This window comes from Nerophis lumbriciformis, linkage group LG28 (assembly GCF_033978685.3).
Source record: "Nerophis lumbriciformis linkage group LG28, RoL_Nlum_v2.1, whole genome shotgun sequence".
NCBI classification, from domain to species: domain Eukaryota; kingdom Metazoa; phylum Chordata; class Actinopteri; order Syngnathiformes; family Syngnathidae; genus Nerophis; species Nerophis lumbriciformis.
In genome coordinates, this window is record NC_084575.2 from 176,606 (window position 1) to 202,954 (window position 26,349).

Genomic DNA, 26,349 nt, shown 5'->3' on the forward strand with positions numbered 1-26,349 from the left:
AGGAGAGTTTTAACTTGCACTTACAGATGTAGCGACCAACTGTATTTAGTGACAGTGGTTTTCTGAAGTGTTCCTGAACCTATATGGTGATATCCTTTAGAGATTGATGTCGCTTGTTGATCCAGTTCCGTCTGAGGGATCGAAGGTCACGGTCATTCAATGTTGGTTTCCGGCAATGTCGCTTACGTGGAGTGATTTCTCCAGATTCTCTGAACCTTTTGATGATATTATGGACCGTAGATGTTGAAATCCCTAAATTTCTTGCAATTGCACTTTGAGAAACGTTGTTATTAAACTGTTTGACTATTTGCTCACGCAGTTGTGGACAAAAGGGTGTACCTCGCCCCATCCTTTCTTGTGAAAGACTGAGCATTTTTTGGGAAGCTGTTTTTATACCCAATCATGGCACCCACCTGTTCCCAATTAGCCTGCAAACCTGTGGGATATTCCAAATAAGTGTTTGATGAGCATTCCTCAACTTTATCAGTATTTATTGCCACCTTTCCCAACTTCTTTGTCACGTGTTGCTGGCATCAAATTCTAAAGTTAATGATTATTTGCAAAAAAAAAAAAAATGTTTATCAGTTTGAACATCAAATATGTTGTCTTTGTAGCATATTCAACTGAATATGGGTTGAAAATCATTTGCAAATCATTGTATTCCATTTATATTTACATCTAACACAATTTCCCAACTCATATGGAAACAGGGTTTGTATATGGTGTATCGTGACATGGCCTAAACATATCCACATATATATGGTGTATCGTGACATGGACTAAACATATCCACATATATATGGTGTATCGTGACATGGCCTAAACATATCCACATATATATGGTGTATCGTGACATGGCCTAAACATATCCACATATATATGGTGTATCGTGACATGGCCTAAACATATCCACATATATATGGTGTATCGTGACATGGCCTAAACATATCCACATATTAATAAAAAGCCATATCGCCCAGCCCTAGTTAGAATGTGATTTTTTTTTTTTTTTTAAATATATCCACCGTTGTGTCTTTTATAATGATTGTGAACGATAGAAAAAAATTCCCCAAAAAAGTGCAGTTCCCCTCTAAATTCCAAGGATTAGATTTAAGACTTGAAGTGTATGAGCATGAAGTGATGAAGCCTACTTGGATGAGTCTTCTAAGACAAAGTGAACAGTCCAGTTGTGATGGATTGAATGCCCTGAGAATAAAATGATATGTGCTTACTTGGACTGTGATGAAGCTGTGAGGACTCAGGTGCTTTGTCTTCATGCTCTTCAGTCTTCACAGAGACAACAGTCAGTGGAAACTTGCTGACATCATCCTCCTCCTGCCCTACAACACACTCTCCCTCCTCTTCCTCTTTCATGAGTGGATCCTCCTCTTCCTCTTTCATGTGGGTGGGCTGTGGATCCTCCTCTTCCTCTTTCATGTGAGGGGGCTGCTGGATGTCTGTTGGGTAAATGTAAATAAGATAAAGAGAGAAGATAAATAGTTTTGGACTGACACTGTTAACACAATGACATATTTGTGTTCTTCCGTGTGTTGGGTTAAAAGTGTGTAGCAAAACAACTAATAAAAACACGGGAAATACCTCCTTTTTTCCTAAAATCAATTCAAAAGTGGCACAGTGAGTACCAAAACAGACTTGGAAATAGGATAAGGGGCAATTTGAAAAGTTTTTACAACTACGAGGCAGCACTGATTGAGGCATTTTGAACTTCACTGATGTAAAAAGTGTAAATATTTTATTCTGTATACGGTCCATTACACCTACTCTTTAGCTCTAAACTTAACCATAATCTTTTAATGACAAAGTCATTACCATAACTTCAATATCATGGAAATAAAAACAAAAGAATTCCAAAATCACTTAAAAAAAACATTCATGGTATGTTTTTGTCATCATGCAGAATACTTTTTTGTGGTCATTTTGTTGGCTGGACCAAAATAAACTTTTACCAAAAACATGTTTTACTTTTGAGAGATTGATTGAGACTTGTATTAGTAGATTGCACAGTACAGTATATATTCCGTACAATTGACCACTAAATGGTAACACCCGTTTACGTTTTTCAACTTGTTTAAGTCGGGGTCCACTTAAATCAATTCATGGTAGTATGTGGTGTTTTATGGAGTATCTCCTTCAAAAATTCCTCTTTAGGAATTGGAAACCATCTACAACACGCTGAAGGAAAGTCAGTCACCTTTATGTTCTTTTAATAAATCAAGTGTTGACTACTTTGGCTATTGAAAATAAATGTTTACATTCCCTTATTGTTACATGTAAGTCACAATCAGGAAGTGAAATGATAACTAATTATATGTGATTACCTTATAAAATGTTTTGGTGAGTGTGTGAGTTTTGTGTAAACATGTTGATATAGGTTTACATCTTCTTGGGGACTGGAACACAGATATGTCCCGAAAGGATGCACCTATTTTTAAAACCTTCACTAAGCTGTGCCACCAACATTGTCTCACTTAGCTCATTAAGCAAACTACCAGGGTGAGTAAGTCCTTTTAAACCTTCATAAACCTTGTTGTTACTTCTGACCAGTCTAAGATCACCACAAGTGGAACTACTGTATGTGGCTTAAGTGATCATTCCGAGGCTGACGACCACAAAACAAGCGAAGTTACAATCCTTAAGACCTAGACTAGCAAGGCTTTCAATGACAAACTGGCACATTAAGACTCGCCTGGTACTTGCAAGTACACAGGTTTATGGGTCAATTCCAAACCTCAGAAAAGTAAATAACTTCCCAGTCAAAGTGGGTGACAATATTATAACAAACAAAAATGAGATTACCAATTTTGGCTGCATCACAGAGACTAATCTCTCCAGTGAAAAAATGACTACTAAGGTAGTCAAAGAATCAACCGACAAATTATGTTCTTACATAGTAATACTACTATTACGGGTAGTATTGCACTTAAGACTCTAACACAAGCGCTCATTTAACATCACTTTGAGTACAGAGTTCATATTTAGTACCGTGACGCCTTAAAAGCTCTGAAAAACAAACTCCAGACAGTCCAAAAAAAAATGATTGGGCTTCTACTCAACCGTCCATCTCACCTTTCCTTAACGTGGGGAGGCTCTTGGTAGGTGACAGAGTGCATCTTCTTGCAGTTGGTCTGGTGTACAAGATACACCAAACCACTAACATACCCATGTACCTGTCTAGATACTTCAAAATATATTCACCATTACAACACCAGAGGTAGTTGTACAAGTCATATTGAACCCAGATCTCACTCCAAAACATGTTCCAATTAGTTTGCCTGCTATACCACCAACATGTGGAACTCCCTATCAATAGCCATAAAGGAGTGTAAATCCCTTACTTACTTCAAAGTTGCTCTGAAAAGACATTACAGGTTGCGGCTACTCGTAACTGGGAATTTACAAATCCTTTTGCTTTTATTTTATTTTCATTGACTTTCGTGCAGTATTTTTGTCTACTTTCTACATAGTACTGTATTCTGTGAGAGTTTAAAAAAAATATTTCAACTGAAACCATCTCAGGCTTTCTTGTAGCAGTGAATGTGTACCGTGATGAAAGTGTAGCCTTTCCTATGCAAACTTCTCATAACTCCTTCAATCAATCAATCAATCACACATTGTTACAAACCGAGAGGAACATCAACTGTCTCGTTTACTTCTTTTCACTTAAAAGGGAACCACACTTTTTAAATGTATTTTGCCTATCAAGAACACAAATTTTTTCTTTGTTATGCATTTTAAATAGTAAATAAATACGATCAAAAGTCTGCTTACAATAGAGGATATTAGAGTTGCACTATTCTGCCTATAAAGAACTTAAAAACATCCAAACACCTCCATTAAGGTTTTATGTACATGCAGTAGGTATATATGACATTTAGTAACAGGGGCATTTTTTTCTAAAGATGTAATATTTACACATTTTTGCTCATTAGCGCAATAATTTTAAAAACGCATCACAACGTTCGCTTTTTTTTATTTAACATCACTGAATATTACACACTGCAGACTTCCTGAGAGCCAACAAACATAATAAAACATCACTTACTGTACAAGGTCTGCTGTCACTATGACGCAGACTGATAGAATCTAGTTATATTACCGTTTAGATGAAGAATTACTCATAATCCTCGAACGGAAAAGGGGGGTGACGTCAAGCGTCTTTTTAGGTCGTTCGGGTCTAAATTGGCTGACAAACGATACCAACTTGTCAGAGTACGACCTCATCCTTTTTACTATCCAGGTGAGAGGCACGATTCATGATCTGGAATAATCTTTCACCAGTACCGAGGTGAGGAAGGAGCTCACCAGCCGCTGATGTCAACATAAACACACAAGCTATAAATAGTTTGTCTGCGTTAGCACTTATAATAACAATATCACTAATACTTGCTTGCTATTCAAGCCACAAAATGCAAATGGAGTATTGTTGGCACTTTTTGGATGGTTATAGAGAACCTCCCATTGGCTTCATTGCAAGTGGACATTTATTTACATTTATGAGTTAGAATGTGATTTTGAAAAAATATATATCCATCGTCATGTCTTTTATAATGATTGTGAACGATAGAAAAAATTCCCCCAAAAAGTGCAGTTCCCCTCTAAATTCCAGTGATTAGATTTAAGACTTGAAGTGTATGAGCATGAAGTGATGAAGCCTACTTGGATGAGTCTTCTAAGACAAAGTGAACAGTCCAGTTGTGATGGATTGAATGCCCTGAGAATAAAATGATATGTGCTTACTTGGACTGTGATGGAGCTGTGAGGACTCAGGTGCTTTGTCTTCATGCTCTTCAGTCTTCACAGAGACAACAGTCAGTGGAAACTTGCTGACATCATCCTCCTCCTGCCCTACAACACACTCTCCCTCCTCTTCCGCTTTCATGTGTGGATCCTCCTCTTCCTCTTTCATGTGGGGATCCTCCTCTTCCTCTTTCATGTGTGGATCCTCCTCTTCCTCTTTCATGTAGGTGGGCTGTGGATCCTCCTCTTCCTCTTTAATGTGCGTGGGCTGTGGATCATCTTCTTTCTCTTTCATGTGGGTGGGCTGTGGATCCTCTTCTTCCTCTTTCATGTGGGTGGGCTGTGGATCCTCCTCTTCCTCTTTCATGTGGGTGGGCTGTGGATCCGCCTCTTCCTCTTTAATTTGGGTGGTCTGTGGATCCTCCTCTTCCTCTATAATGTGGGGGGGCTGCTGGACATCTGTTGGGTACATAAGTAAATAAGATACAGAGAGAATATAAATAGTTTTGGACTGACACTGTTAACACAATTACATTATTTGTGTTCTTTTGTGTGTTGTGTTAAAAGTGTGTAGCTAAACAACCAATAAAAACAGGAAATACCACCTTTTGTCCTAAAATGTATTAACAAGTGGTACAGTGGGTACAAAAACAGACTTGGACATTTAATGGGGGTCGATTTGAAAAGTTTTATAAGTACGAGGCAGCATTGATTGAGGCATTCTTAACTTTACACTCACTGATGTAAAGTGTGTAAATATTGAGATTGTCAAATGATAAATGATAAATGGGTTATACTTGTACAGCGCTTTTCTACCTTCAAGGTACTCAAAGCGCTTTGACAGTATTTCCACATTCACACACTGATGGCGGGAGCTGCCATGCAAGGCAGCTAACCAGCAGCGATCAGGAGCAAGGGGTGAAGTGTCTTGCCCAAGGACACAACGGACGTGACTAGGATGGTAGAAGGTGGGGATTGAACCCCAGTAACCAGCAACCCTCCGATTGCTGGCACGGCCACTCTACCAACTTCGCCACGCCGTCATTACCATAACTTAAATATCATGGAAATAAAACAAATCTAATTCCAAAATCACTTAAAAAAACATTCATGGTATGTTTTTGTTATCATGCAGAATACTTTTGGGTGGCCATTTTGTTGGCTGGGCCAAAAGGAACTTTTGACAAAAACATGTTTTACTATGTGCTGTTTTATGGAGTATCTCCATCAACAATTCCTCTTTAGGAATTGGAGAAAATCTACAACACGCTGAAGGAAAGTCAGTCACCTTTATGTTCTTTATGTTCTTTTAATAAATCAAGTGTTGACTACTTTGGCTATTGAAAATAAATGTTTACTTTCACTTATTGTTGCATGTAAGTCAGAATCAGGAAGTGAAATGATAACTAATTAGATCTGATTACAGTGTAAAATGTATTTGGTGAGTGTGTGAGTTTTGTGTACGGTAAACATGTTGATACAGGTTTACATCTTCTTGGGGACTGGAACACAGATATGTCCTGAAAGGATGCACCCATTTTTAAAACCTTCACTAAGCTGTGCCATCAACATTGTCTCACTTAGCTCATTAAGCAAACTACCAGGGTGAGTGAGTCCTTTTAAACCTTCATAGTCCTCGTTGTTACTTCTGACCAGTCTAAGATCAGCACAAGTGGAACTACTGTATGCAGCTTAAGTGATCATTCAATGATTTTCTGTACCCATAAAGAACATAGAACTGAGGCTGACGACCACAAAACAAGCGAAGCTACAATCCTCAAGACCTAGACTAGCAAGGCTTTCAATGACAAACTGGCAAATTAAGACTCGCCTGGTACTTGCAAGTACACATGTTTTAGGGTCAATTCCTAACCTCAGAAAAGTAGATAACTTCACAGTCAAAGTGGGTGAGAATATTATAACAAACAACAATGAGATTACCTATCTTGGCTGCATCGTAAAGACTAATCTCTCCAGTGAAAAAATTACTACTAAGGTAGTCAAAGAATCAACCGACAAATTCTGTTCTTACTAGTGTTGTCCCAATACCAATATTTTGGTACCGGGACCTGTACCAAAATGTATTTCAATACTTTTCCGAACTTTTTGATACTATTCTAAATAGAAAGGACCACAAAAAAGTGCATTATTGGCTTTATTTTAACAAAAAATCTTAGGGTACATTAAACATATGTTTATTATTGCAATTTAGTCCTTAAATAAAATAGTGAACGGACTAGACAACTTGTCTTTTATTAGGAAGTTAACAAACAAAAGCTCCCAGTTTAGTCTTCTGACATATGCAGTAACATATTGTGTCATTTATATTATATTATTTTGTCAATATTATTAAATGGTAAATGGTAAATGGTAAATGGGTTGTACTTAAACCCCCACTGGGGTGAGTTTTTCCTTGCCCTTATGTGGGCTTTGTACCGAGGATGTCGTTGTGGCTTGTGCAGCCCTTTGAGACACTTGTGATTTAGGGCTATATAAATAAACATTGATTGATTGATTGTACTTTTATAGCGCTTTTCTACCTTTTTAAAGAACTCAAAGCGCTTTGACACTATTTCCACATTCACCCATTCACACACACATTCACACACTGATGGCGGGAGCTGCCATGCACGGCGCTAACCAGCAGCCATCAGGAGCAAGGGTGAAGTGTCTTGCTCAAGGACACAATGGACGTGACTAGAATGGTAGAAGGTGGGGATTGAACAAGTAAACCTCAGAATGCTGGCATGGCCACGCTCACAACTTCGCCACGCCGTCCCCTGTTATTAAGGACAAGTGGTCGAAAATGGATTATTTATCTACTTGTTTATTTACTGTTAATATCTGCTTTTTTCTGTTTCAACATGTTCTATCTACACTTCTGTTAAAATGTAATAATCACTTATTCTTCTGTTGTTTGATACTTAACATTAGTTTTGGATGATACCACAAATTTGGGTATCAATCTGATACCAAGTAGTTACAGGATCATACATTGGTCATATTCAAAGTCCTCATCTGTCCAGGAACATATTTACTGACTTTATAAACATAATATATTTTTTTTTAAACGAAAGAAGATGTTGTAATGCCAAAAAATATAGATGTAATCATAGAAGTAGTACTTTTTAGAGGCGGTATAGTACCGAATATGATTAATTAGTATTGCGATACTATACGAATGCTGGTATACCGTACAACCCTAGTTCTTACATAGTAGGATCACCCCGTTGGTGGGTAGAAATACACTTAAGACTCTAATACAAGCACTCATTTAACCCCACTTTGACTACAGAGTTCATGTTTGGTACCGTGACGCCTTAAAAGCCCTGAAAAACAAACTCCAGACAGCCCTTAACATGAAGTGAAACAGAGGCAGAGGTGTCCTGCCACAGTCAGTCAACCTCCTCCTCCTCCTCCTGCTGAACAGGTCGCACCTGTGGTCCGGACTGTAGGCCTACCTCCTCTCCAAGTCCAGCCCTTTTCGGCCGTTGAAAATATTTTTCTATACTCATCTGTGTGAAGGAGTGAACATCCAACATTAGAATTTATTACTAACGAGCAGAAGCGCTCTATGTACAGTGCCGTCTAACCAGCAGCTCAACACATGCAGGGTTCAACGTTAAGGTTTTTTTCTACTTGCCCGACTTCTCAAATCTACTTGCCCCAATATTTTTACTTGTCCTGCCTAGGTTTTTTTCTGGCTGTGTAGTGCTCATGGCTTATATCTTACTAGAATCCTTCCTGTTGACTATTTACAACACTACACAGTATTTATTATTATTATTATTATCTATAATTACATTTAAATGGCATTGCATACATGTCAAATTAAATGCTATTTCACATTATTTGACCAGTAGCAGTTACACCCATCTGAACAGGTCATCCACCTGTTTAAAGCCCAATCACAGTTGAAATCTTGAAATGAAGGGCCTTTAATAAAACATTAACCTGGACAACATTTTAACAGCTGGTTGGCTCAGATTTGATTCTTTTCATTGCATTCACATGCTGCAGTGGACAGTGGACAATTTAGCTTCAGTCCACGTGTGTTTATTGACAACAGGGTTATAACCTGGACACGTTAGCTCGTCGGTATGAAAACAGGTGACCGAGTCAAACAGTGGCGGTGTTAATGAAGCTGCGTCAGGCGAAACAGTCAGTGAAACGCTCGGTGAAATCGCGGATTAACATTAAATATATGACGAGCCGCGAGCGATGCAGCTATAACCTATCTACCTATAACACCTGTAAAAATGAAGCAATGCTACCACGCTAGCAAGCGTTAGCTAGCCGGCTATGAGCCACCAAGCTGCTAACTATCGCCAAAAGGCACCATTTAAGTTTTTTTCCCCATGGCATCCTGGATCAAGGCTTTCAGCAGCTTTTGGACGTTTGAGGTAGAAACGTAGGAAGCGCCATCATTATGAAAAGTAGTCGGCGAGTATTTTGGTCCCGTCCGTCCGTCCCTCTTCTTCTTCTTCTTCTGGCCCACCAGGTGAATTAAGTGCTATTGGCGGAGTTACAATGCATACCGCCACCTACTGCACCAGAGGTGTAACTACAAGCAACATTCACAGACAGTCCCATTGCTTTTATGAGCGGTCGAGCGAGTCAAAAGCCGAAAAATCAATTTGTGGCGGACATAATTATTTCGTGGCGGGCCGCCACAAATAAATGAATGTGTGGGAAACACTGAGTTGGTCTGGTATACAAGATACACCACAGCACTAAAATACCCATGTACCTGTCTAGATACTTCAAAATATATTGACCATTATAACACCAGAGGTAGTTGTACAAGTCACATTCAACCCAGATCTCACTCCAAAAAAGGTTCTAATTAGTTTGCCTGCTATACCACCAACATGTGGAACTCCCTATCAATAGCCATAAAGGAGTGTAAATCCCTTACTTCCTTCAAAGCAGCTTTGACAAGACATTACAGGTTGTTGTTACTCGTAACTGGGAATATACAAAGCCTTTTGCTGCAATTTTCTTGCAGTATTGTTTTCTTTTTGCTACTTTCTACATACTTTGTGTTCTATCTGTGTGAGTGAACAAATATTTCAACTGAAACCATCTCAGGCTTTCTTGTAGCAGTGAATGTGTACCGTGATGAAAGTGTAGCCTTTAATATGCAAACTTCTCATAACTCCTTCAATCAATCAATCACACATTGTTACAAACTGAGAGGAACATCAACCTCAAACTGTCTCGTTTTCATGAAGAATCTAAATGAAAGCATTGCATCATCCCCACAAGACAAAGCATCTATTGAAGAAAAGTGTTAATAATGAAATATAAAGTTAGTAAAGATGTGAGAGTAAGAAGTAAACAAAGCTGTTGTGTGTAACACAACTTGATGTTTCTTGAAAACAGCGTCCAGTAGTTGATTGTTCTCTTTCGTTCTAGAAAGTTCCGCCTGGTAATCTGCTATCGTTCTTTCGCACATTTTCACACTATCACAACACTTTACACTCACATGTTCACACTATCACAACACTTTACACTCACATGTTCACACAATCACAACACCTTACACTCACATGTTCACACAATCACAACACCTTACACTCACATGTTCACACAATCACAACACTTTACACTCACATTTTCACACAATCACAACACTTTACACTCACATTTGATCTCTACTTAGCGATGTGTTGATAACATCCGCGTCTCTTTGTTAGCAGCTAACAAGCTAAGCTAGCTAAACTTGCTAGCACGATAACAAATAATAAGACTGACTTATTAGCGTCCTTCTGGCTTCTTTCTGCGTCAATGTGCTTTCACGACAGTTGGCACGCTTGACGTTACAAGACGGTTCTGCTCTCGTCTATGACTGCTCTGCTCTCGCGAGATGTGTCATGCGCAGAAGACTCAAAGCTTTGTTGTTTGTAATAAAATGATTAATTTTATTATTTTGTTGTAATTGTTACATTAACTAAAATGATGTGTATATTGTTGTATTATTCACCAATAAAACGATACAATTTAGTCCTGTGTTTTATTCTGATGATAATGAAAAATGATGTAAAAGGCAAAGTGAAAGTGAAACTAAGCTACTGCCTCTCGCCTACACGTCAATTTATCATGTGGTAGCCAAAAGTCACCAGTAGATGGCAGTGCAATATTGTAATGTCCTACATATAGTACTTTCTAAATGTTGCTGCTCATATTAATAAAGCGCTAAATCCTTTATTTTTGACAAAATACCTCTAGTAGTGATACAAATGTGCTTTGGCAAAATAATCTTATTTCCTTTGTTTGGCTTGAAAGAAGCTATGAAAATAAACATGACAAAAAATTTGTAGTTCTCAGGGAGAAAAAAAGGTTGGAAATGATGTGAAAGGCCCAAATCCTCTGTTTAAGAATAATACAAATAATAATAATCAATGTTATTTATAAGGTGCCTTTCTAGAGACGATACAAACATTACAACATTGAACAATATAAAACAGAAAATGTCAGTTTAGACAAGAAACTAGAAATAGCTGAAATGAAAGTGATTAAGCATTCTGGAATAAGTGTGTTCTTGATTTGGAAAGGCTAAATGAGTCCATATTGTGGAAGTCTTGCTGTTCCTAAAATATGGAGGGTCAAATTGGACAAAATTAAACAATTGATTGATTGAAATAAATACATCTTTAAATAATTACTTAAAAATGTCCTGTGCACATATTTGGTATTTTTCACTTCCTTGTGCTGTTCAAAGGCTTCCACACCAGCTGCCTGATATGCAACCGGGACACACCTGTACCATGTTGCCAATCAGTCTCTTATTTCAGTCCAGATTGTCAACCAGACAGCTTCGGATCATTGCTTCGCGTACGTGTGATGTTTCCGGTACAAAATGAGTTCCGTCTCTTGCGCATTTACTTCTGCACTCGCCTTCTTTTGTTTTCCCCCACTCCTTTTGTGGTTGAGTTTTCTGTTCTTTTCTTCCCTTCATGTGAGTGCACCTTTTGTTTGTATTAAATAATATTATTTTACTCAGCGTCTGCCTCCTGTCTCTGCATCCTTGGGGTCTCGTCACTAAGCTGCATTCCAGCTCCTGACAGAAATAACTGTATTAAATTCCTCTACTTTATTTGCTACATGCTGTGGGTCAGCATAGGTCTTACTTGCACATGTTCCACATCTACCAGCAACTCCCCAAAAAGTATTAAAAAGTATGTCCTTCTAAGACGTCATGTTTTCAAATACTTTTAAAGTTCCAAAGATATGAAGATATGACGGGGTGAGGTTGTGGACATTCAAGAAATACACGACGCACTTACCCGTGTAACAAATGATCCAAGGAGGGGAACCTTAAACGATGGGTTAGTGTGGCTGACACTGGGCTTAAGATGAATAATTGTTTGTTTAAGGAGTTATCTGGCTTAATGTAGACAGGGCATGACTTTGCCTGTGACCTTTGCTGAATTAATTTTGTCAAATCTTTTAAGGAAGTCCTGGTCTCTGACTGTTCAATGGCAGAACATATAGTATATATATATATACATGTATATATATATACACATGTATATATATATATATATATATATATATATATATATATATATAAATACATCATATGTATATATATATACAAACATACATATATATATATATATATATATATATATATATATATATATATATATATATAAATACATCATATGTATATATATATACAAATATACATATATATATATATATATATATATATATATATATATATATATATATATATATATATATATATATATATATATATATATATATATATATATATAAATACATCCATTTTCTACCGCTTGTCCCTTTATATATGTGTGTATATACACAGGTAAAAGCCAATAAATTAGAATATTTTGAAAAACTTGATTTATTTCAGTAATTGCATTCAAAAGGTGTAACTTGTACATTATATTTATTCATTGCACACAGACTGATGCATTCAAATGTTTATTTCATTTAATTTTGATGATTTGAAGTGGCAACAAATGAAAATCCAAAATTCCGTGTGTCACAAAATTAGAATATTGTGTAAGGCTAATACCCCACAGATTTTCTATGGGGCTAAGGTCAGGGGAGTTGGCGGGCCAATTTAGAACAGAAATACCATGGTCCGTAAACCAGGCACGGGTAGATTTTGCGCTGTGTGCAGGCGCCAAGTCCTGTTGGAACTTGAAATCTCCATCTCCATAGAGCAGGTCAGCAGCAGGAAGCATGAAGTGCTCTAAAACTTGCTGGTAGACGGCTGCGTTGACCCTGGATCTCAGGAAACAGAGTGGACCGACACCAGCAGATGACATGGCACCCCAAACCATCACCCAACCATGCAAATTTTGCATTTCCTTTGGAAATCGAGGTCCCAGAGTCTGGAGGAAGACAGGAGAGGCACAGGATCCACGTTGCCTGAGGTCTAGTGTAAAGTTTCCACCATCAGTGATGGTTTGGGGTGCCATGTCATCTGCTGGTGTCGGTCCACTCTGTTTCCTGAGATCTAGGGTCAACGCAGCCGTCTACCAGCAAGTTTTAGAGCACTTCATGCTTCCTGCTGCTGACCTGCTCTATGGAGATGGAGATGGAGATTTCAAGTTCCAACAGGACTTGGCGCCTGCACACAGCGCAAAATCTACCCGTGCCTGGTTTACGGACCATGGTATTTCTGTTCTAAATTGGCCCGCCAACTCCCCTGACCTTAGCCCCATAGAAAATCTGTGGGGTATTGTGAAAAGGAAGATGCAGAATGCCAGACCCAAAAACGCAGAAGAGTTGAAGGCCACTATCAGAGCAACCTAGGCTCTCATAACACCTGAGCAGTGCCAGAAACTCATCGACTCCATGCCACGCCGCATTAACGCAGCAATTGAGGCAAAAGGAGCTCCAACCAAGTATTGAGTATTGTACATGCTCATATTTTTCATTTTCATACTTTTCAGTTGGCCAATTGTAACTTTTTAAGGTTAAGAAAAGTGTTACCTTAAAGGAGGCTAGCTAGCTTCAGGTTCAAAATGAAAGTGCATGAAGTCACCGCCATGTCTCCCGAGCCGTACGACTCTAGTGAGCATGAGCAGACGCTGCGGCGCTTCAGTATTCAGGAAGTAAGCAGTTGCGTGAAATGCATTGATAAATGACGTTTTTTCGGTCATTAAAAATGTAAACGTGTTACTAAACATCTGGAATTTCACCGCTGTGTATCATTTTAGCCCTGCGATGAGGTGGCGACTTGTCCAGGGTGTACCCCGCCTTCCGCCCGATTGTAGCTGAGATAGGCTCCAGCGCCCCCCGCGACCCCGAAGGGAATAAGCGGTAGAAAATGGATGGATGGATGGATGTATCATTATACCGTTTATTGTTACATCCATAGTCCATTAACAAGTAAAAAGTCAAGGGCGGTCACGGCATGTTCTTGCCTTAAATGCCGGTCAATTTTTTCGGGTATTACGGCAAGTCACAAGGGTGGTCACGGAAAATGCCACGGTTGCCGTGGTTAAATTTGAGCCCTGCATATATATATATATATATATATATATATATATATATATATATATATATATATATATATATATATATATATATATATATATATATACACATATATATATATATATATATATATATATATATATATATATATATATATATATATATACACACACAGGTAAAAGCCAGTAAATTAGAATATTTTGAAAAACTTGATTTATTTCAGTAATTGCATTCAAAAGGTGTAACTTGTACATTATATTTATTCATTGCACACAGACTGATGCATTCAAATGTTTATTTCATTTAATTTTGATGATTTGAAGTGGCAACAAATGAAAATCCAAAATTCCGTGTGTCACAAAATTAGAATATTACTTAAGGCTAATACAAAAAAGGGATTTTTAGAAATGTTGGCCAACTGAAAAGTATGAAAATGAAAAATATGAGCATGTACAATACTCAATACTTGGTTGGAGCTCCTTTTGCCTCAATTGCTGCGTTAATGCGGCGTGGCATGGAGTCGATGAGTTTCTGGCACTGCTCAGGTGTTATGAGAGCCTAGGTTGCTCTGATAGTGGCCTTCAACTCTTCTGCGTTTTTGGGTCTGGCATTCTGCATCTTCCTTTTCACAATACCCCACAGATTTTCTATGGGGCTAAGGTCAGGGGAGTTGGCGGGCCAATTTAGAACAGAAATACCATGGTCCGTAAACCAGGCACGGGTAGATTTTGCGCTGTGTGCAGGCGCCAAGTCCTGTTGGAACTTGAAATCTCCATCTCCATCTCCATAGAGCAGGTCAGCAGCAGGAAGCATGAAGTGCTCTAAAACTTGCTGGTAGATGGCTGCGTTGACCCTAGATCTCAGGAAACAGAGTGGACCGACACCAGCAGATGACATGGCACCCCAAACCATCACTGATGGTGGAAACTTTACACTAGACCTCAGGCAACGTGGATCCTGTGCCTCTCCTGTCTTCCTCCAGACTCTGGGACCTCGATTTCCAAAGGAAATGCAAAATTTGCATGGTTGGGTGATGGTTTGGGGTGCCATGTCATCTGCTGGTGTCGGTCCACTCTGTTTCCTGAGATCCAGGGTCAACGCAGCCGTCTACCAGCAAGTTTTAGAGCACTTCATGCTTCCTGCTGCTGACCTGCTCTATGGAGATGGAGATTTCAAGTTCCAACAGGACTTGGCGCCTGCACACAGCGCAAAATCTACCCGTGCCTGGTTTACGGACCATGGTATTTCTGTTCTAAATTGGCCCGCCAACTCCCCTGACCTTAGCCCCATAGAAAATCTGTGGGGTATTGTGAAAAGGAAGATGCAGAATGCCAGACCCAAAAACGCAGAAGAGTTGAAGGCCACTATCAGAGCAACCTGGGCTCTCATAACACCTGAGCAGTGCCAGAAACTCATCGACTCCATGCCACGCCGCATTAACGCAGCAATTGAGGCAAAAGGAGCTCCAACCAAGTATTGAGTATTGTACATGCTCATATTTTTCATTTTCATACTTTTCAGTTGGCCAACATTTCTAAAAATCCCTTTTTTGTATTAGCCTTAAGTAATATTCTAATTTTGTGATTTTGGATTTTCATTTGTTGCCACTTCAAATCATCAAAATTAAATGAAATAAACATTTGAATGCATCAGTCTGTGTGCAATGAATAAATATAATGTACAAGTTACACCTTTTGAATGCAATTACTGAAATAAATCAAGTTTTTCAAAATATTCTAATTTACTGGCTTTTACCTGTATATATATATATATATATATATATATATATATATATATATGCAGGGCTCAAATTTAACCACGGCAACCGTGGCATTTGCGGTTCCGGTTCACCGTGCGTGACTGCTCGCTGACTGCTCGCTGTTTCGAAAAAGCTAAGTATCGTTCTATTTGTGTGCTTTTAAATTTTTCTGCAGCTTTCTTTATTACTTTCTCAACATATTTAGTAGTACTATTTAACTTGCAAATCACCCGATCTCTGTCTCTCCACCCCTCCCGCAGCTAGCTAGCAGCTAGCTGCTAAGCTAACGAAGCTAGCGCGGAGAAAGGCGTCGCCGGGCGCCGGTCAGAAGGAGTCTACTCCTGCACACCGTGACCAGGACTTCTCGGAAGACAGCAGGAACTTCACTCGGTGACAGAAAACACCGTGAGTATGGCTTCCTGCGCGTCTTGCACCTTACTCACGGAGAGGCTGGCTCTGCTAGAGGGCCGTGTCCGCCAGTTAGAGCAGAGTAATCTCGTAACTTTAGATGTTGCGGACACATCTGCTAGCGTTAGCTGTAGCGAGCTAACTAGCCCAGCCTGTAGCAGTCCTAAGCGGCCTACAAGCTACGGTGTACCGGTTGAGACGCATAATAGATTTAGCTCTTTAGCTAGTCCTACACCCCAGTCTACCGGGCACCACACCTTAGTCATAGGGGACTCCATCACCCGAAACATAAAGCTTAGCAAACCAGCCACAATTAAGTGCATCCCGGGGGCCCGAGCACCTGACATAGAGGCTAATCTTAGGGAGCTAACTCGCAACAGGCCTAGTAAACACGTACGACAGGCTAATCGCACCACTAGTTATGCGAATATAGTTGTACACGTTGGCTCCAATGACACTAGAATGAGACAGTCAGAGATTACAAAGAGAAACATAGCCAGGACTTGTGATCTCGCTAGAAAGATGTCCAGGCATCGAGTAATTGTCTCTGGCCCCCTGCCTGCGAGAGGCAATGATGAGAGGTATAGCAGATTAGTCTCGCTTAACAAGTGGCTGGCTAGCTTCTGTAGACAACAGGGACTAACGTTTATTGATAATTGGCCCTCTTTCTGGGGCAAACCAGGCTTGCTGATGAGGGACGGCCTTCACCCTAACCAGGAAGGCGCCATCATCCTGTCTAAGAATATAGACTACTGTTTAAGTCACATTTGACTAACTACACTAGAGCAAGCCCGGTCACAGGCAATTACAGAGCCTGCTAGTCCGGGTGAGGAGTCAGTTAAGCTAGAACTAGCCAGCGCCAGGCTGGATAATTCCTGTACGCATAGCAATTTTCTTAGAATAACACACAACCCACATAATGTGTTTTCTGTTGTGAATGTGTCCGGGGTAGATATGCATTCTACTGAGGTGGCAAATCATGATGCGTTCAGTCGATCGCAGCATCAAGCAAACAATCTGAAAATTCCCGTCGTATCAATTCCTAGATATGGTCGAAACTATTTAAAGTGCACTACGTATAATAAACGCAACATTATTAATATTTCTACTACGGATAATTTAAACAAAAACTCGTCAAAACAGCCCAATACTTATAATATGGGCTTTTTAAACATAAGATCATTGTCTCCCAAAACGTTATTAGTTAATGAGGTCATTAGAGACAACAATCTTAACGTCATTGGTCTTAGCGAAACCTGGCTCAAACCAGACAAATTTTTTGCGCTAAATGAGGCATCTCCTCCTAACTATACGAATGCGCATATTGCCCGTCCCCTTAAAAGGGGTGGGGGGGTCGCACTAATATACAATGAAAACTTTAACCTTACCCCTAACCTAAATAATAAATACAAATCGTTTGAGGTGCTTACTATGAGGTCTGTCGCACCGCTGCCTCTCGATATGGCTGTTATCTACCGCCCCCCAGGGCCCTACTCGGACTTTATTAATGAATTCTCAGAGTTCGTTGCTGATCTAGTGACGCACGCAGACAATATAATCATAATGGGGGACTTTAATATACATATGAATACCCCATCGGACCCTCAGTGCGTGGCGCTCCAGACTATAATTGATAGCTGTGGTCTTACACAAATAATAAATGAACCTACGCATCGCAACGGCAATACGATAGATCTAGTGCTGGTCAGGGGTGTCACCACCTCCAAAGTTATGGTACTCCCGTATACTAAAGTAATGTCCGATCATTACCTTATAAAATTCGAAGTTCTGACTCATTGTCAACAAACTAATAATAATAATAACTGCTATAGCAGCCGCAACATTAATGCCGCCACAACGATGACTCTTGCTGACCTACTGCCTTCGGTAATGGCACCATTCCCAAATTATGTCGGCTCTATTGATAACCTCACTAACAACTTTGACAATGCCCTGCGCAAAACCATTGATAGTATAGCACCGCTAAAACAAAAAAGGGCCCCTAAAAGGCGCACCCCATGGTTTACAGAGGAAACCAGACCTCATAAATTATCATGTAGAAAGTTGGAACGCAAATGGCGCGCGACCAAGCTTGAGGTTTTCCATCAAGCATGGAGTGATAGTTTAATATCGTATAAACGCATGCTTACCTTAGCTAAAGCTAAATATTACTCAAATCTCATCCGCCTCAACAAAAACGACCCTAAATTTTTGTTTAGTACAGTAGCATCGCTAACCCAACAAGGGACTCCTCCCAATAGCTCCACCCACTCGGCAGATGACTTTATGAATTTCTTTAATAAGAAAATTGAACTCATTAGAAAGGAGATTAAAGACAACGCATCCCAGCTACAACTGGGTTCTATGAACACAGATACAACTGTATCTACGACGGATACTGCAATACAAAATAGTCTCTCTCTTTTTGATGAAATAACATTAGAGGAACTATTACAGCGTGTAAGTGGGATAAAACAAACAACATGTTTACTTGACCCACTTCCTGGGAAACTTATCAAGGAGCTTTTTGTATTATTAGGTCCATCAGTGCTAAATATTATAAACTTATCACTTTCCTCTGGCACTGTTCCCCTAGCATTCAAGAAAGCGGTTATTCATCCTCTGCTCAAAAGACCTAACCTTGATCCTGACCTCATGGTAAACTACCGACCGGTGTCCCACCTTCCCTTTATTTCGAAAATCCTCGAAAAAATTGTCGCACAGCAGCTAAATGAACACTTAGTGTCTAACAATCTCTGTGAACCTTTTCAATCCGGTTTCAGGGCAAATCACTCTACGGAGACAGCCCTCGCAAAAATGACTAATGATCTACTGCTAACGATGGATTCTGATGCGTCATCTATGTTGCTGCTTCTTGATCTTAGCGCTGCTTTCGATACCGTCGATCATAATATTTTATTAGAGCGTATCAAAACACGTATTGGTATGTCAGACTTAGCTTTGTCGTGGTTTAACTCTTATCTTACTGACAGGATGCAATGCGTCTCCCATAATAATGTGACCTCGGACTATGTTAAGGTAACGTGCGGAGTTCCTCAGGGTTCGGTTCTTGGCCCTGCACTCTTTAGTATTTACATGCTGCCGCTAGGCGACATCATACGCAAATACGGTGTTAGCTTTCATTGTTATGCTGATGACACCCAACTCTACATGCCCCTAAAGCTGACCAACACGCCGGATTGTAGTCAGCTGGAGGCGTGTCTTAATGAAATTAAACAATGGATGTCCGCTAACTTCTTGCAACTCAACGCCAAGAAAACGGAAATGCTGATTATCGGTCCTGCTAAACACCGACATTTATTTAAAAATACCACCTTAACATTTGACAACCAAACAATTACACAAGGCGAATCAGTAAAGAATCTGGGTATTATCTTCGACCCAACTCTCTCCTTTGAATCACACATTAAGAGTGTTACTAAAACGGCCTTCTTTCATCTCCGTAATATCGCTAAAATTCGTTCTATTTTATCCACTAGCGACGCTGAGATCATTATTCATGCGTTCGTTACGTCTCGTCTCGACTACTGTAACGTATTATTTTCGGGTCTCCCTATGTCTAGCATTAAAAAATTACAGTTGGTACAAAATGCGGCTGCTAGACTTTTGACAAGAACAAGAAAGTTTGATCATATTACGCCTATACTGGCTCACCTGCACTGGCTTCCTGTGCACTTAAGATGTGACTTTAAGGTTTTACTACTTACGTATAAAATACTACACGGTCTAGCTCCGTCCTATCTTGTCGATTGCATTGTACCATATGTCCCGGCAAGAAATCTGCGTTCAAAGAACTCCGGCTTATTAGTGATTCCCAGAGCCCAAAAAAAGTCTGCGGGCTATAGAGCGTTTTCTATTCGGGCTCCAGTACTATGGAATGCCCTCCCGGTAACAATTAGAGATGCTACCTCAGTAGAAGCATTTAAGTCCCATCTTAAAACTCATTTGTATACTCTAGCCTTTAAATAGCCCCCCTGTTAGACCAGTTGATCTGCCGTTTCGTTTCTTTTCTTTTCTCCTCTGCTCCCCTTTTCCTTGAGGGGGGGGGGGCACAGGTCCGGTGGCCATGGATGAAGTGCTGGCTGTCCAGAGTCGGGACCCGGGGTGGACCGCTCGCCTGTGCATCGGCTGGGAACATCTCTGCGCTGCTGACCCGTCTCCGCTCGGGATGGTGTCCTGCTGGCCCCACTATGGACTGGACTCTTACTATTATGTTGGATCCACTATGGACTGGACTCTCACAATATTATGTCAGACCCACTCGACATCCATTGCTTTCGGTCTCCCCTAGAGGGGGGGGGTTACCCACATATGCGGTCCTCTCCAAGGTTTCTCATAGTCATTCACATCGACGTCCCACTGGGGTGAGTTTTTCCTTGCCCGTATGTGGGCTTTGTACCGAGGATGTCGTTGTGGCTTGTGCAACCCTTTGAGACACTTGTGATTTAGGGCTATATAAATAAAGATTGATTGATTGATTGATTGATTTTCCGTGACCACCCTTGTGACTTGCCGTAATGCCCGAAAAAATTGACCGGCATTTAAGGAAAGAACATGCCGTGACCGCCCTTGACTTTTTACTTGTTAATGGACTATGGATGTAACAATAAACTGTATAATGATACATCCATCCATCCATCCATTTTCTACCGCTTATTCCCTTCGGGGTCGCGGGGGGCGCTGGAGCCTATCTCAGCTACAATCGGGCGGAAGGCGGGGTACACCCTGGACAAGTCGCCACCTCATCGCAGGGCTAAAATGATACACAGCGGTGAAATTCCAGATGTTTAGTAACACGTTTACATTTTTAATGACCGAATAACCGTCATTTATCAATGCATTTCACGCAACTGCTTACTTCCTGAACACTGAAGCGCCGCAGCGTCTGCTCATGCTCACTAGAGTCGTACGGCTCGGGAGACATGGCGGTGACTTCATGGACTTTCATTTTGAACCTGAAGCTAGCTAGCCTCCTTTAAGGTAACACTTTTCTTAACCTTAAAAAGTTACAATTGGAGGCCTGTATATGTGTGTATACAAATAGTAACAAGCTAGTTATTGATTTTTAGTTTTACTTTAAGCAAGTTGCAAACAAGACACTTAAATGTTTGCGGTCATTGTGATTATATTATACATTAAAATGTCATTTTCTTGTTATTAGTCAATATAAAGTTAGTAAAGATGTGAGAGTAAGAAGTCAACAAACCTGTTCTGTGTAACACAACTTGATGTTTCTTGAAAACAGCGTCCAGTAGTAGCTTGTTCTCCTCCTTTGTTCTAGAAAGTTCCGCCTCGTATTCTGCTATCGTTCTTTCTAACACTACAAATATTTCTTCAACGGCAGCAGTTAGTCGCTGATCCACCAACGCTCTCAACATGTGTAATGTAGACATTTTCACACAATCACAACACTTTACTCTCACACTTGATCTCTACTTAGCGATGTGTTGATAACTTCTGTTAGCAGCTAACAAGCTAAGCTAACTAGCGAGCTAAGCTAACTAACAATAAACGAGCACGAGAAGCAGCAAAGTGCTTCTAGCACATCGAGACCATTTTATCCTTGAATAAAGAATCAAAGATGTATTTTATAGGACGTAAATATTTCAAACTGTAGAACAAATAATAAGACTGACTTATTAGCGTCCTTCTCACGTCTTTCTCCGTCGATGTGCTTTCACGACAGTTCGCACACTTGACGTTACAAGACGGTACCACTCTGCTCTCGCGAGATGTGTCATGCGCAGGGGAGCCAAAGAAACGATGCGTCATCAAGGCCAACTTAAAAAAGAAAAAGAAAAAAAAAAAAAATATATATATATATATATATTTTAATTCTTGTGCGGCCCGGTACCGGTACCAATATATATATATATATATATATATATATATATATATATATATATATATATATATATATATATATATATAGGAGGTTTTTTAGCACACTTACCCAAAAAACCTCCCTCCCCCATTCACACTCATTCACACTCATTCACACAAGTTAATTTAAAGTAGCAATGATCGTCACACACACACTAGGTGTGGTGAAATGTGTCCTCTGCATTTGACCCATCCTCTTGTTCACCACCTGGGAGGTGAGGGGAGCAGTGGGCAGCAGTGATTTAACCCCCAATTCCAACCCTTGATGCTGAGTGCCAAGCAGGGAGGTAATGGCTCCCATTTTTATAGTCTTTGTTATGACTCGGCCGGGGTTTGAACTCACAACCTACCCATCTCAGGGCGGACACTCTAACCACTTGGCCACTGAGTAAAATGGTTGTTTCTTTCTGTTATTAATATTCTGGTTCCTACATTATATATCAATATGTATCAATACAGTCTGCAGGGATACAGTCCGTAAGCACACATGATTGTATTTTTTTATGACAAAAAATAAATAAATAAATATTAATAATAATACAAAAGGTTGGGGACCACTGCACTACAGGGACAAGCGGTATGAAATGGATGGATGGATAGAGAGGTCTATCAATGATTAAAATCAGCTTAACTCACTGAATGTTCAACTGATTTTCAGGCCATTTGCTTGAATTTAAATGTCAGACACGTAATTATCATGCAACATATTTTGATTCAACATTAAAATGCTGCTTTTCATAGCAAAATAAATACATAGTGTGGCAGAGTGTGCACTATCATTACAACTTGCTGTTTGTTTGCATATTAAAACAGAATAGTAGATAATAATAACGAAAAAATCAATGCCAAACTATTTTAATAATATTACGTTATGTATGAGAATAAACTGAAAAAAATATATGTATAGTTTATATATACAAAAGCCAAAAGCAGTGAAGTTGTCAGGTTGTGTAAATGGTAAATAAAAAGAGAATACAACAAATCCTTTTCAACTTATATTCAATTGAATAGACTCCAAAGACAAGATATTTCATGTTCACACTGAGAAACATGTATATTTGTTTGCAAATAATCATTAACTTAAAATTTAATGGCAGCAACACATTGCAAAAAAGTTTTTACCAGTGTGTTACATGGCCTTTCCTTTTAACAACACTCAGTAAAGGTTTGGGAACTGAGGAGACACATTTTTGAAGTGAAATTCTTTCCCATTCTTGCTTGATGTACAGCTTAAGTTGTTCAACAGTCTCCCTTCTCATATTTTAGCCTTCATCTTGCACCACACATTTTCAATGTCTGGACTACAGGCAGGCCAGTCTAGTAGCTGCACTCTTTTACTATGAAGCCACACTGTTGTAACACCTGGATTGGCATTGTCTTGCTGAAATAAGCAGGGGCGTCCATGATAACGTTGCTTGGGTGGCAACATATGTTGCTCCAAAACCTGTAAGTACCTTTCAGCATTAATGGCGCCTTCACAGATGTGTAAGTTACCCATGTCTTGGGCCCTAATACACCCCCATACCATCACACATGCTGCTTTTTACACTTTGACCCTATAACAATCCGGATGGTTCTTTTCCTCTTTGGTCCGGAGGACACAGTTTCCAAAAACAATTTGAAATGTGGACTCGTCAGACCACAGAAGACTTTTCCACTTTGCATCAGTCCATCTTAGATGAGCTCAGGCCCAGTGAAGCCTGAGCTTCACTGAGCGTTTCTGGGTGTTGTTGATAAATGGCTTTGGCTTTACATAGTAGGGTTTTAACTTGCACTTACAGATGTAGCGACCAACTGTAGTTACTGACAGTGGGTTTCTGAAGTGTTCCTGAGCCCATGTGGTGATATCCTTTACATACTGATGTGGCTTTTTGATGCAGTACCGTCTGAGGGATCCAAGGTGCGTAATATCATGGCTTACGTGCAGTGATTTCTCCAGATTCTCTGAACCTTTTGATGATATGGGGACGGCGTGGCGAAGTTGGGGGAGTGGCCGTGCCAGCAATCTGAGGGTTCCTGGTTCAATCCCCACCTTCTATCATCCTAGTCACGTCCGTTGTGTCCTTGAGCAAGACACTTCACCCTTGCTCCTGATGGGCCTGGTTAGCGCCGTGCATGGCAGCTCCCGCCATCAGTGTGTGTTTGTGTGTGTGAATGGGTGAATGTGGAAATAGTGTCAAAGCGCTTTGAGTTCTTTAAAGAAAAAAAAAGGTAGAAAAGCGCGATACAAGTACAACCCATTTACCATTTACCATATTACGGACCGTAGATGGTGAAATCCCTAAATTCCTTGCAATAGCTGCTTGAGAAATGTTGTTCTTAAACAATTTGCTCAGGCATTTGTTGACAAAGTGGTGACCCTCGCCCCGTCCTTGTTTGTGAATGACTGAGCATTTCATGGAATCTACTTTTATACCCAATCATGGCACCCACCTGTTCCCAATTAGCCTGTTCACCTGTGGGATGTTCCAAATAAGTCTTTGATGAGCATTCCACAACTTTCTCACTCTTTTTTGCCACTTGTGCCAGCTTTTTTGAAACATGTTGCAGGCATCAAATTCCAAATGAGCTAATATTTGCAAAAAATAAAGTTTTCCAGTTCGAACGTTAAATATCTTGTCTTTGCAGTCTATTCAATTGAATATAAGTTGAAAAAGATTTGCAAATCTTTGTATTCTCTTTTTATTTACCATTTACACAACTTCACTGCTTTTGGCTTTTGTATGTATATATATATATATATATATATATATATATATATATATATACATATACACACAATATATAGCATATATAGCATATTTAAGTCCAGTTAATAACTCTTACACAGCAGAAATGTGACAGAAGTCATGTGGTCTAGTGGTTAGAGTGTCCGCCCTGAGACTGGAAGGTTGTGAGTTCAAACCCCGGCCGAGTTTTACCAAAAACTATAAAAATGGGAGCCATTTCCTCCCTGCTTGGCACTCAGCATCAAGGGTTGGAATTGGGGGTTAAATCACCAAAAATGATTCCCGGGTACGGCACCGCTGCTGCTCACTGCTCCCTTCACCTCCCAGGGGGTGAACAAGGGGATGGGTCGAATGCAGAGGACAAATTTCACTACACCGAGTGTGTGTGTGTGTGTGTGTGTGTGTGTGTGTGTGTGTGTGAGACTATCATTGGTACTTTAACTTTAACTTTACTGAGCCAAAAGTTGCGTTATTACAAGCGAGCGTCATTATTCAGGTTTGCAGGACATGGAGGAGGTCAGGTCAAAAGATGAGGCACTCCTCCCTTGGAGAAGCCAAACCATCAGTTTTATATTCCTACCCCCTGTCTGCGTGTGTGTGTGCTGGGTCAGGAGTGTACATCCTGACCATAAAAGGGGGCTTTGTGTGTAAGTGGCTGAAAAACAACAGATGTATGTTAGATGTTTACATCCAGCTAAACATTTAGTCCAGGGGTGTCAAAGTCATTTTAGATGGGGGCCACATGGAGAAAAATCTACTCCCAAGTAGGCCGGACTGGTACAATCACGGCACGATAACTTCAAAATAAAGACAACTTCAGATTGTTTTCTTTGTTTAAAAATAGAACAAGCACATTCTGAAAATGTACACATCATAATGTTGTTGTTTTTTTACACTTAAATGTTGCTGTTAATAGAATTCTACCTTTATTTGTCCTTATTTATACTTTCTGAATAAATGATGTGATAATGTTCATCAGTCAACTCATTGGTGTTCATTTTCAATCTACATCTAAAAAAATAACATCAAAATCAATTTACATGATGTTATTTATATACTTTGCTCATTTTCTTTGATTTTTTCTTTTTCTTTTACATATGTAGCATCATCTACAAAGATACAAATAATTGCTATTGTGACATCTAGTGGACATATTTGCATACCAAGGTCCAACTTTGTTGCCTCTTCTTCTGCCAGAACTAATCCAATCCACACACAAATGTCAGTACTAAAGGGCCCTATGTTATTATGTGCCCAGAGTGAAATAGCTACTAGTTAACCTGGTGCTTTGCTTTCTCCAACATG

General features: G+C 39.8%; 1 protein-coding gene across 1 annotated transcript in view; it reads right to left on the minus strand.

The window, feature by feature from the left end:
* The window catches only part of LOC140676634 (uncharacterized), a 34,707-nt gene extending 12,544 nt beyond the window's left edge, over nucleotides 1-22,163 (minus strand). Inside the window, exons 1-3 of the mRNA XM_061923250.2 lie at nucleotides 21,639-22,163; nucleotides 4,759-5,217; nucleotides 1,233-1,457 (exon numbers count right to left, since the gene is read on the minus strand). Of these exons, the coding sequence (XP_061779234.2) occupies nucleotides 1,233-1,457; nucleotides 4,759-5,217; nucleotides 21,639-21,825 (871 nt within the window). The 5' untranslated portion in view covers nucleotides 21,826-22,163. The remainder of the gene's footprint in view (nucleotides 1-1,232; nucleotides 1,458-4,758; nucleotides 5,218-21,638) is intronic.
* Nucleotides 22,164-26,349: the final 4,186 nt, after the last annotated feature.